Here is an 11,571-nt window from a genome sequence, read left to right on the forward strand (position 1 = left end):
CTTTGTATCAGATGTAATTGATACCAAGCTGCCCGGCTCACTGCTGAAACCTGAGCCTCCATGAACAGCTGGGAGTCAAGGATGACCCCGAGGCTGCGGACCTGGTCTTTCAGGGGTAATCTTACTCCATTGAACACCAGGTCTATATCTTCCAACCGTCCTTTGTCTCCCATGAGCAACACCTTGGTCTTGTCGGGGTTTAGTTTCAGCCTATTCCTTCCCATCCATCCACTTACGGATTCCAGGCACTTGGACATGGTCTCCACAGCCAACTCTGGTGAGGACTTAAATGAGAGATAGAGCTGAGTGTCATCCGCATATTGGTGACATTTCAGCCCAAATCTCCTGATGATGGCCCCTAGCGGCTTTATGTAGATGTTGAATAGCATGGGGGAGAGGATAGAACCCTGTGGCACTCCACAGTTGAGAGGCCAAGGGTCTGACACCTCATCCCCTAATGCTACCCGTTGACGCCTGTCTGAGAGATAGCTTCTGTTTGCCAGTAACGTCATGTGAATCATGCAAATTAAAAAGTGATGCAAGTAGCACCAGACACACAGTAAATCGCCGTGTGGATAAGCTCCTATTCTAAGCATGATTGCAGGGGAGTAAATCCCACAGAACTCAATAAACGTGCAAATGATCAATCCATTCTCAGCAAACTTGCACAGGATCCCATTTCTTACCTCCCGGATTAAAAAGCAGAGAATTTCACTAATAGGCAAAAAAAACCCTTGAGATTTAAGAACGCACCTATAGCCAACAGATATTTCTATTAAACTTTAAAAAGCAGGGAAATTGGGCGGCTATAGTGAATGCACCAGAGGAGCAGGAGACCTGACCTCCTCTCTGAGATATTGGACTGCCCTACAAATTTGTCAAAATGCAAACACCATTTGGGTTGGTCTTTCACAGTCCAATCCACTTCCTGTGTAGCTTGGAAGAATTTGGTGACATCTGCCTCTGAGCACATTGTGAGTGGTGACAATACCTGCAATCAGCCCAAATAACAGAAAGAAGTCATGTGCTGCGCTGATCTTGTTTTAGCAGGGAGGAAGCAACAATATTAAATATTGAAACAGTTGATATAGTTCAGATAGACACTTTAAATATGTTTGATTTACTTTTCAATTTTAGTGAAGTTTCCTCTGGTAAATTATTTTCTGTTGCTTCTGTTTCTGTGAATATGTGAAGTACAGCAACACTACATAATTTACACACTTGTGGAATAATGGCACTGTTTTGTCAAAGGTTTTGTTCCTTTCCTGAGGCAAGTAAGTTCGAGATCGGAATGACCATGAAACACACTTGTGAAGAAGGGAAATTTAGTCCTTTATTGAAGCAAAGATGTTGGTTTACAGGCAAAAGCTAATACTTAAAGCAACTAAGGAGCACAGAGCTTATTTTACATTCTATGTTTTCCCCTGCTGGAAGCCCCCAGACACCAAACAGGGAGATCCCTTATGGCCCTGTTTAGATTTACACCGTGCCACTCTTTCTCTGCGGGCTGGTGCCGAGGCTTCTAGCCAGTGTTGAGGCTTATATGCCCAGATCGAGGGTCCATTATTTATACCCCAAAAGACCCTCTGGGAGGGGGCAGAAGTGGCACCTGTACCTGTGAGATTTTTATCTTTCCCAAGGGCAAGTGTCCTTAAATCTCACACTTTTGACTTTTGTTTATCTTACAATGGCCTTGGAGTTGTGCTCGCCAGAGCTGACAATGCAGCTATGAAGACTTTTCCCCTCCCTGCTGAGTTCATTGTTTTGAATAATTAAATTGCCTTGTCCCGGCTTCTGCTGTCAGCATCGGCCGAGATGAACAAGCTTCTTAAAGAAGATTTCCCAGCTTTTCATCCTAAACAGCACCAGAAGCCTACAATTTGAGCTTACTGTTCTAAACAGAACTCCAGTACTAGGCAAGCAGTTTGCAAAAGCAGTAAGCACCCTATAAATCAGGGGTCTGAGACAAAAAATATGGGACAGGGGGAATGGGGCATGCCGCACTAAGCCTCCTCATTACATCTAGATGGCTTCCGGAATTTATTTGCCCCTACAGGCACTGACTATTCTGTAGAATAGTCTCCAGTGAACTTGAGGAGTGTCTCAGTTTGCACAAGATAAAACAGTGGGAGGTGAAGTATATTCTAGCAAAATTTGAGGTGTACTCTGTGTTTTTAATTAACCATGCCCACCCTTTCTTAAGTGGAGTGGTTTAAGCATAACAGGCATCTTGGGCAGGCCAACTATGTTTTTTCCAACAGCTAGATTCATTGCTTAAATAGGTACAATACATTCTTACACCACAAGGTTTTTTTGGTCTGTTAGTGAATAATATTTATGACAGAAGGTTGCTGTTTTTATTTTAATTGTTAAAAGGAAGAAGCTGTGCAATAAGCAGCAGCAAGCCAGTGTCATTCCTTATTGAGAATAACCCAATGGAACAGTGTTACATCACAAAATGCTAACTACACCAACTAGCTTGAAGCAATGGTCAAGCTTCTTTTACTAGTTAAAAGGAAGCATGACTGCATTTCTCTGCCATGTTATGGTAAGCACCCCTCCCAAATTTAAGAAATCCCATACACTCACACACTGCCAAAATCTCTGAAAATGCCTCCCACTTTCACAGCAGATGAATAGCCCCACACAATCTCCAACTCCTGTTTAGAGCACTCCTGTGGGTCCCAATTCAGGCCAAAGTTACACCAAGAAAAAGGTCAGTCTAAGAAAATAATTACAATGGATGTCTATGGAGAGCACTTACTCCCCAGTAAGGGGATTAGTGAGAGTTGGCTTTTACTTTCTGGTTCCTGTGCACAGCTCCCAGCTGAGCCTGTGTTCAGCTGGCCTGGAGGCTCCCGAATGGCAATGGGATGCCGTGCACCTTCCCACCGGCTCCTCTGCTGGCACCCTTCCCCTGGCTTCCCATGAATTGGATTGTTCTGTAAAGCATCAAACAAAAAATCACAAACAATTAAAAGAAAATATTACAGATACAGGTCAAATATAAAAGACACATTCGGAACAGCATAATTAACAGGGAAAAAAGTATTCTCTTGAACATAAACATTATGAATAAAAATCAAATACAAAATTACAACAAACTCCACAAAACACCATTGTTAGTAATTAGTAAAATAGGAGCTGCACTTCCCTCCCCCTACAGTAACCCCTCCCAGATATGTCCTTAGTAGTCCTCCATATCCAAACCTTACTCTCATTCATTTCCATCAACTATACAGATGACTCATCTCCAGCCAAAGAACCATTAAGGAGCAAATGCTTGGTCTACCAAAATAAATAGCTGCATAAAGCATAATTAACAACACATTTACCCACTTCCACCTAGGGCAATATAATGTCATACAAACAGTAACATAACCACTCCCTTCCCATATCTCACCTAGGGCTGTATATTACACTGAATGGCATTGGACAACTTTGAAACACACAAAAACATGGCAACCCAGACTCTCACTCTGGACAGCAAAAGCACAGTTCCAACTACCTCCCAGTCATACAATACCACTCACTTTCTCCTACTGGATAATACATTCACCAGTACCAAGGGGGTGATCCCAAAAGATATGCACTACAGCAGTCTTCTTAGCTGGTCTGTGGGCTGGACACAGTCAGTTAGCCACAGGTATTTCCACTCCCCTTCTGTGGAATTAGCAACAGTGTCCTGGCTGCTGGGCACCTAGGAACAGGGTGGGCAAACAGATGGAATAACCTCTTCACTGTCCCAGGACCCCTCACCAACAGCAACAGAGGGAGAAAAAAAGTCAGAGTAGGGTGGGCAAGCAGATGGAATGGCCTCTTCCTGTTTTGGCACATAGACCATATTAAAGCAGTCTTTTGGTTTCTGTTCCTTCTTTTAGGGTTCCAAAGAGGAAGTTGAGATGGCTTATACCACAGTCCTGCTGAAAGACAACACAATCCCTACAAGAAGCTCCCAGGAACAATAGGCCTTTGCAAATTGCTGAGCAGTATAATTGCAAACATTATTGAAGACTCGTAGAAGCCAATTATGCAATAATGATTGAAGACAGGCTATGGTTAGAATCAGTGAATAGTCAGTTATGCTGAGATTCTAATATTTTTCCAAATTGTTTCAGTTCTATCACTGATTAAACAATACTTCTGGATCAAGGTATATTGTTTTAAGAGTAAACAGCTTCATTCAAACTTATGTAAATCCAAATAATAAAGTTTTGTGATTTAGGAGAAATGTCTTGATGGTAAGAGCAGATAAACAATGGAACCCATGGGAGGTCTTCACTCAGAGGCTAGGCAATCATCTGTTGGAGGTGCTTGAGCTCTGGATTTCCTGAATCAAGCACTGGGTTGGACTAGATGGTCAACAAGATCCCTTCCAAGTATGTCATTCCCCACATATGCACACATGCACACACATACACACACTTTTCATTGATTTTTTATTTCATACAATTATAATAAGAAAATATAATTAATAAAACAAAACAAAGCAATAATCAGATAAGAAATGAAATCATAATCACACAATCATGAGTGAGAGGAAAAGGAGAAAGAGGACGAGGAGAAACTGATTCTGTACCTGATTGTATTTGTGAAATGTGAAATGTTTTAAACTAACAGATATAGATTTGAAAACTTTGTAAAACTTTGTGTGTGTCTGTCTATATATGAAAATTAAGAGGCAATGAGGCCTCTTAATAAAATCACTTTGATAAAATCTAATATTAATCAAATAGGACATGGAATATTTTTTTTAATTGGAGCAAACAAATCTAGTTGATCAATCACATCTGGAAATTTCTTATGCATTTGGTATCTTATACTTTCTCTAAGGAGTTCAGAGAAGCATTCGTGGGGTTATTTTATTTCATTCTTTGTTAGGCTGAAAGTTAATGACTAGCCCAAGGCCACCTATTGACCTTGGCTAAACAGAGGTTTTCACCCAGGTATCCTCAGACCTAGTACATCACTTTAGTAAAATAGTTGAAATACCAGTGATGGAATTTAGAAATGGTGTATAAGACAGTTTTGACTGCATGGAGATAATAAACAATCTAGAGGGCATGGAGCTGCAGGAAGAGGCAGTTATCACCCCGCCCCCCCATCCCAGATGTCCCCATGTATACTGAGTGATATTAGTTATGTGGTCTGTAGAGTCTGCCTTGGTTCTGCAACCAGCCCATCAGCCATGTTAATTAATATTGGGTCAGTGTAGGCTGAACTACTCTATCTGCACCCACAGACCATGCAATGTACTCTACATTGTTTGAGCAAAAGCTATGAAGAATCACCACACTCATGTGGTGTTTCCAATATCAGATAGACTTATTCCTATTAGAATGAGTGAATGGGTGAAGACTCAATATTGACATCAAAGGTGTTTGATGTCTTTGAAAGGTCCCTAGGTTATGGATGATTCTCTGCTGGATTTTGCTGTTGATGGGCTCTGGAGAATGAGAAAAATAATTATTTTAAAATTAAGGGTTTTTTCTCCCTCTTTTGTATGCCCGATTCCCTGATCTATATTCCTTTGGAATCAGTGACTTTATAGTTATATGTATGCAATGTTTTCTGAGTAGTGTGGTTTCACTAATAAATAACCTGATTAAGCTGATGTGACTTGTATTTGTTGCTGTCTTTACTCATGATTTTGTGAGAGAACCACATTGTCAACATCCATGGCCACATGCTAATGTGCTGTACAGTGTAAGACTAACAGGCTTAAAAGGGTCCTGAAGAAAATAGGAGGTAACCTTAAGAACATAAGAACATAAGAAGAGCCTGCTGGATCAGGCCAGTGGCCCATCTAGTCCAGCATCCTGTTCTCACAGTGGCCAACCAGGTGCCTGGGGGAAGCCCGCAAACAGGACCCGAGTGCAAGAACACTCTCCCCTCCTGAGGCTTCCGGCAACTGGTTTTCAGAAGCATGCTGCCTCTGACTAGGGTGGCACAGCACAGCCATCACGGCTAGTAGCCATTGATAGCCCTGTCCTCCATGAACTGGTCTAATCTTCTTTTAAAGCCATCCAAGCTGGTGGCCATTACTGCATCTTGTGGGAGCAAATTCCATAGTTTAACTATGCGCTAAGTAAAGAAGTACTTCCTCTTGTCTGTCCTGAATCTTCCAACATTCAGCTTCTTTGAATGTCCATGAGTTCTAGTATTATGAGAGAGGGAGAAAAACTTTTCTCTATCCACTTTCTCAATGCCATGCATAATTTTATACACTTCTGTCATGTCTCCTCTGACCCGCCTTTTCTCTAAACTAAAAAGCCCCAAATGCTGCAACCTTTCCTCGTAAGGGAGTCGCTCCATCCCCTTGATCATTCTGGTTGCCCTCTTCTGAACCTTTTCCAACTCTATAATATCCTTTCTGAGATGAGGCGACCAGAACTGTACACAGTATTCCAAATGCGGCCGCACCATAGATTTATACAACGGCATTATGATATCGGCTGTTTTATTTTCAATACCTTTCCTAATTATCGCTAGCATGGAATTTGCCTTTTTCACAGCTGCCGCACACTGGGTCGACATTTTCATCGTGCTGTCCACTACAACCCCGAGGTCTCTCTCCTGGTCGGTCACCGCCAGTTCAGACCCCATGAGTGTTAAATCTTGTGGGCTTTAACAGCCTTCTAAGCTATCATGTGTCCCATGTCTCCAAAATGCCTGTGCATTTTTTTTTAGTGGCAGAAGTGATATCACTTTGCAGACGGAGAATGTCTGATGTTTGATTGGAAAGATGTGAGGCCATGACATCAAGGCTACCCAGGCATATAAGCATTAGCTGTCTGGAGCCAACCACCCCAGCACAGTCTGTAGAAGAAAAACACATACCATCTGTCAGCCTGTGAAGGCTCTCATCAAACAATTAACTTCTTCAAAATAAGCCATGTCTTATTATTTCAATCCCAAATTTGGCATACAGCATTCTCAAACCTTCTCCCCTACACTACCAAGTTCCTAATCATTCCATTGAACCATGTTGAAACTATAAGCCTTAGAATCTACTTCCCAGTTTCTCATTATAATGGTAGAATGTGATTCAACCTACTCACCCTTGACACAGTTGTGGCCCCAAACACTGACCTACCTAGTGAAGTTACTATAAGAATAATTGAGACAATATTTCTATATAATATTTGTACTGGTCTATCACAATGCTGTGACAATAGTTACAGCTGCTGGGGCCACAAGAAACACATGGACTGAGCTGACATTTAGAAGCCGGCCCTTGTAGTAATGCACCTCTCAGCCCAAATCATTGGCGATCACTCTTGGCCGAGTAAGATTGTCTTCCAAGATAAGGTCTTTAACAGTGGGCCCGTAAGTGACTATGGAGGCCAATTCTGGATCCACACAGCCTCCCACAATGAGGACATAGGTTTCCAGATGGGAGATGGTCGCGATGAGGATTTGTTAAACTTGCCTTCCACTTAGCTCGTTTGTCCCATTTGCCCTGTATTCGTGCTTCTTCGAAGTTCATAGCACCTTTGCTAATAGCTGACCTCCATTTGGGACGTCCATGGGCCAAGACTTCCCAGTTCTTGCTGCTCATGTTACATTTTTTTAGATTAGCTTTGAGAACATCTTTAAACCTCTTTTGCTGGCCACCGATATTACGTTTTCCATCCTTAAGTTGGGAGTAAAGTAGCTGCTTTGGAAGATGGTGATCAGGCATTCGAACAACATGGCCAGTCCAGCGAAGTTGATGTTGAAGGATCATTGTTTCAACACTGGTAGTCTTTGCTTCTTCCAAAACACTAACATTAGTCCGTCTGTCTTCCCAAGTAATTTGCAAAATTTTCCAGAGGCAGCATTGGTGGAATCTTTCAAGAAGCTGGGAGTGGCCTTTATGAATGGTCCATGTTTCACAGGCGTACAGTAAGGTCGGTAGTACAATGGCTTTGTAAATAAGCATTTTGGTCTCCCTGCAAATATCCCGATCCTTGAACACTCTACTCTTCATTCAGGAGAATGCAGCACTCACAGGGCTCAGACAATGTTGAATTTCAGCATTGATGTCAGCTTTTACAGAGAGATGGCTGCCAAGATAGGGGAAGTGATCAACATTCTCCAGCGTCACACCATTAAGCTGGATTGATGGTGTTACAGAGGGACTAGTTCACACCTGTTGGTGAAGCACTTTGGGTTTTTTTAATATTAAGTGAGAGCCCAAGCTTTCCATATGCTTCTGCAAACACATTTAGGATAGTTTGAAGATCTTTCTCTGAATGTGCGGAGACTACATTATCATCGGCATATTGAAGTTTTACCAGAGCTTGGAAAAGTTACTTTTTTGAACTACAACTCCCATCAGCCCAATCCAGTGGCCATGCTGGCTGGGGCTGATGGGAGTTGTAGTTTAAAAAAGTAACTTTTCTAAGCTCTGAGTTTTACGACAGAGGTTGACATTACCTTACTTTTTGCTTTCAGCCTACTGAGATTAAAATGCTTTCCATCTGTTTGATATATGATTTCCACACCAGTAGGAAGTTTCCCCTCAATAAGGTGTAGAATCGTAGCAATGAAGATAGCAAATAAGGTAGGAGCAATGACACATCCCTGTTTGACGCCTGATCCGACTCTGAATGGATCGCTCAGAAAGCCATTGTTATCCAAAATTGTTGCTGTACCTTGGGAGGAGGCTGGGTGGAGGTGAGTGACTCTCTTTCCTCTCTTGCTTCCTGGCACTGAGGGAGGTTTCTTCTGGCAGATGTGTGTGTGTGTGTGTGTGTGTGAGAGAGAGAGATTGGAGGGTGAGAAGATACTATTGCCCTTTTGGTGGGCATTTGTGAGTGGGAGTGAGGGATGGTCTGCAGAGGTGGGGGGAGAGATTGTGACTCTTTTGTAGATTTGGATGCTGTGGAAGAAAGAATACACTGTGGACCTGGGGAGGGAAACTGAGGTATGGAGAGGGGAGATATTGTGGTTGTGGGGAGGGAAATTTTGGGAGAGGGAAACTGAGTCGGGCAGAAGAGAGAGATTGTGTCCTGAGGGAAAAGTGAGGCAGATGGGGCAGATATTGTAGTCCTGGAGCGGGAAACTGAGAAGTTGTGGTCCTGGAAAAAGAAACCCTAGGGGAGGAAAACTGAGGCAGGGAGATGGGGCTGGTGAGTGGGGTGAGCAAGGGAGTACCCCCTAGTTTGTGAAATACTCTCAATACACAAAGCGAAATCCAGCTAGCAGTTATACCTGGAACGAGTGGAATGAGTGCTTCATGTACAGTTCCCCTGCTTGATCCATCAACTTATGCTGCCCACATGTAGCCCCAGTTAGATATTCCATACAAGTAGCAGCCAGTGTGGTGGGGCTGAGCCACCCTCCTGACACTGGCTTACCTGGACAGTGTTTTGGGGCAGGACACAGTGGCATTGAGGTTGGGACTTTCTGGATGCCCTGGCAGGAGTGCTGCTGACCCAGATTGACTCCTGCTTGTATTTTATTTATATATTTACAGTATCGATACACTGCCTTTCAACAAAGGTTCTCAAGGGAGCTTCTATGTCAGCATGTTTCGTAGTAACCCCCTTAGGCAAGGATCTGCTATAGACAGAGACTATTTACACAGCTGACCTCAGATCTCAGATTAGCACAGGTTGTAAATTCCACCACCCACTACTGAGAGCTGTAAAACCTCCCCAGCAGCTAAAGCTCCTTGTAGCATAGCATTTAACAATGTAGCAGCATCCTATACAGAAAGAACAACTTTTTCTATGGGTCAAATACATGTAAAGCTAGGTAGTCACTCTCCAAATAATGTTTAGGGATATTTATTGAATGCTATAAGTTATCCATCACATTTCTGTGGATTGGACTATAACTGCAAATTATCCTAAGGCAATAATTGGCCAGAGATGTGGTCCTGACAAATAATTTTTAATTCTGCTATTTGAGGCAGGGCTGAGAATGGGCAAAGAGAGTTTGGGGTGGTCACTATTTCTTTGTGGAGACCTGCTGTGAGACAGGCCTGGACTTTGGCTATCTGTGGTTCTATTTTTTTAAGATCTAGATCTAGAATTTGTATATATAATTTATTTATTACATTTATAAATCAGCCTTTCTCAACAGAGCCCAGGGTAAAGTTCAATAAAAGTTTCTTTCAGTATTTTGCTGCCAATACCAAGCTGACTATTGGAGTGTTAAACTGTGCCTCCTCCATCTGTACTCAATCTCTGTGTTTGTAAATAACCAGCTACAGGTGATCTCCTTTCAAAAGGAACCAAACGTGGCTAAGTGTTGTGCCTTGGGAAATTCTCACTGCTCAGAGAAGTGGAGTGACAGTAGCAATTTGCTCCAAGTCAAAAGCAAAATTTCCACAACTGAGAAAGCCAAATTCTACACACTGAACAGAATACACTATACAGCTCAAACAAAGGATTATTGTATTACATTATTTGATCTAATAAATCAAAACAATTTAGTTAGAGAAAGCCAGTGAAATGGAGCTGCATTTTTGCTCTTTTAGCAGGTGAGTAGTGACTGTCTTCTGCATCAGCCACAGCCTCTTAAAACAGTTTGCAGAATGCAGAGAAATTTTGGTAGAGCTCGTTCATAATGTGACCTAAATAGTTAAATCAACAAAAAGTGATTCAAGAAGCCTAGGGTGCCAGAAAGCCCAGCCATTCTAAATTACAGTTTAGGCAATGAAGTCACTTCCTGAGATCCACTCAGGCCGGAAAAAAGGTAGCATGGGTAAACACCACACAAAGGTTTATAAATAGAACTGGAATATTTTAAGGTCTCTCTGCCTTTCCCAATCCCTGTTTTTTCCTTTCACTCAAAAGTTATCTCGTGAGTATAATTAGCCTCATCCTCATGTACCTGAACTGTCAGAGACCTGTTGTTCTCCAGATAGGCACTGGTTCTTCTTCTTGTGTGGAATGTTTCCCAACAGGTGTGCACACCTCTCTGTTCACCTCCAGTGTTGCATCACTTTCCGTAAAGGCAGGTGGCAAAAACAAGAGACTGCCAAACATAGTTGCTGAGCTGCCTTTGACCACAGAGAATGCTATAACCATAATAGTGGTGTTTCAACTATTGCATCTAAGATAATGAAGCTCGGAGCCTAAAAGATTATTTTGTACCATTTGACAAAAAAAGAGAAACCAGACTGAATTTTTTAGGTCAGGGTGGTGGGGAACCTGTGGCCCTATCCACTATTTATTCTGCTATTATTCCACTATTATTCCACTATTATTCCACTTTAAACAGTCATGGCTTTCCCCAAAGAATCCTGAGAAGTGTAGTTTGTTTAAGGGGGCTGAAAGTTGTTAGGAGACCCCTATTCGCTTCATAGAAATACAGTTCCCACCTCAGATTATGGTACATCCTTGGGAAGGAAGGGTCCAAGCAGCCCATCACAATCACAAACTGTAATTTAGCACACCTTTGCAAACACAATCCTATGCATGTTCATTCAGAAATCTATTGTGTTCCATAGGACAATCCAAGGTGAGTGTACATACGATTGCAGCCTAAAGTAAATTAAGTTCGTGACATGCTGAATCATGTGATGTGGGCATGGTGGTGTGTTCAGATAGCCTCTTTGCCATGGGTATGCCAAAC

General features: G+C 42.3%; 1 protein-coding gene across 3 annotated transcripts in view; it reads left to right on the top strand.

Moving 5' to 3' along the window:
* PIGR (polymeric immunoglobulin receptor) overlaps nucleotides 1-5,578 on the top strand; it is a 51,282-nt gene extending 45,704 nt beyond the window's left edge. For all 3 annotated transcript variants that reach the window (XM_061630358.1, XM_061630357.1, XM_061630359.1), the window contains one exon: nucleotides 3,882-5,578. In XM_061630358.1, coding sequence (XP_061486342.1) covers nucleotides 3,882-3,968 — 87 coding nt within the window. In that variant the 3' untranslated portion in view covers nucleotides 3,969-5,578. The remainder of the gene's footprint in view (nucleotides 1-3,881) is intronic.
* Nucleotides 5,579-11,571: the final 5,993 nt, after the last annotated feature.

The sequence above is a fragment of the Rhineura floridana genome, chromosome 6, assembly GCF_030035675.1.
Source record: "Rhineura floridana isolate rRhiFlo1 chromosome 6, rRhiFlo1.hap2, whole genome shotgun sequence".
Classification (NCBI taxonomy): domain Eukaryota; kingdom Metazoa; phylum Chordata; class Lepidosauria; order Squamata; family Rhineuridae; genus Rhineura; species Rhineura floridana.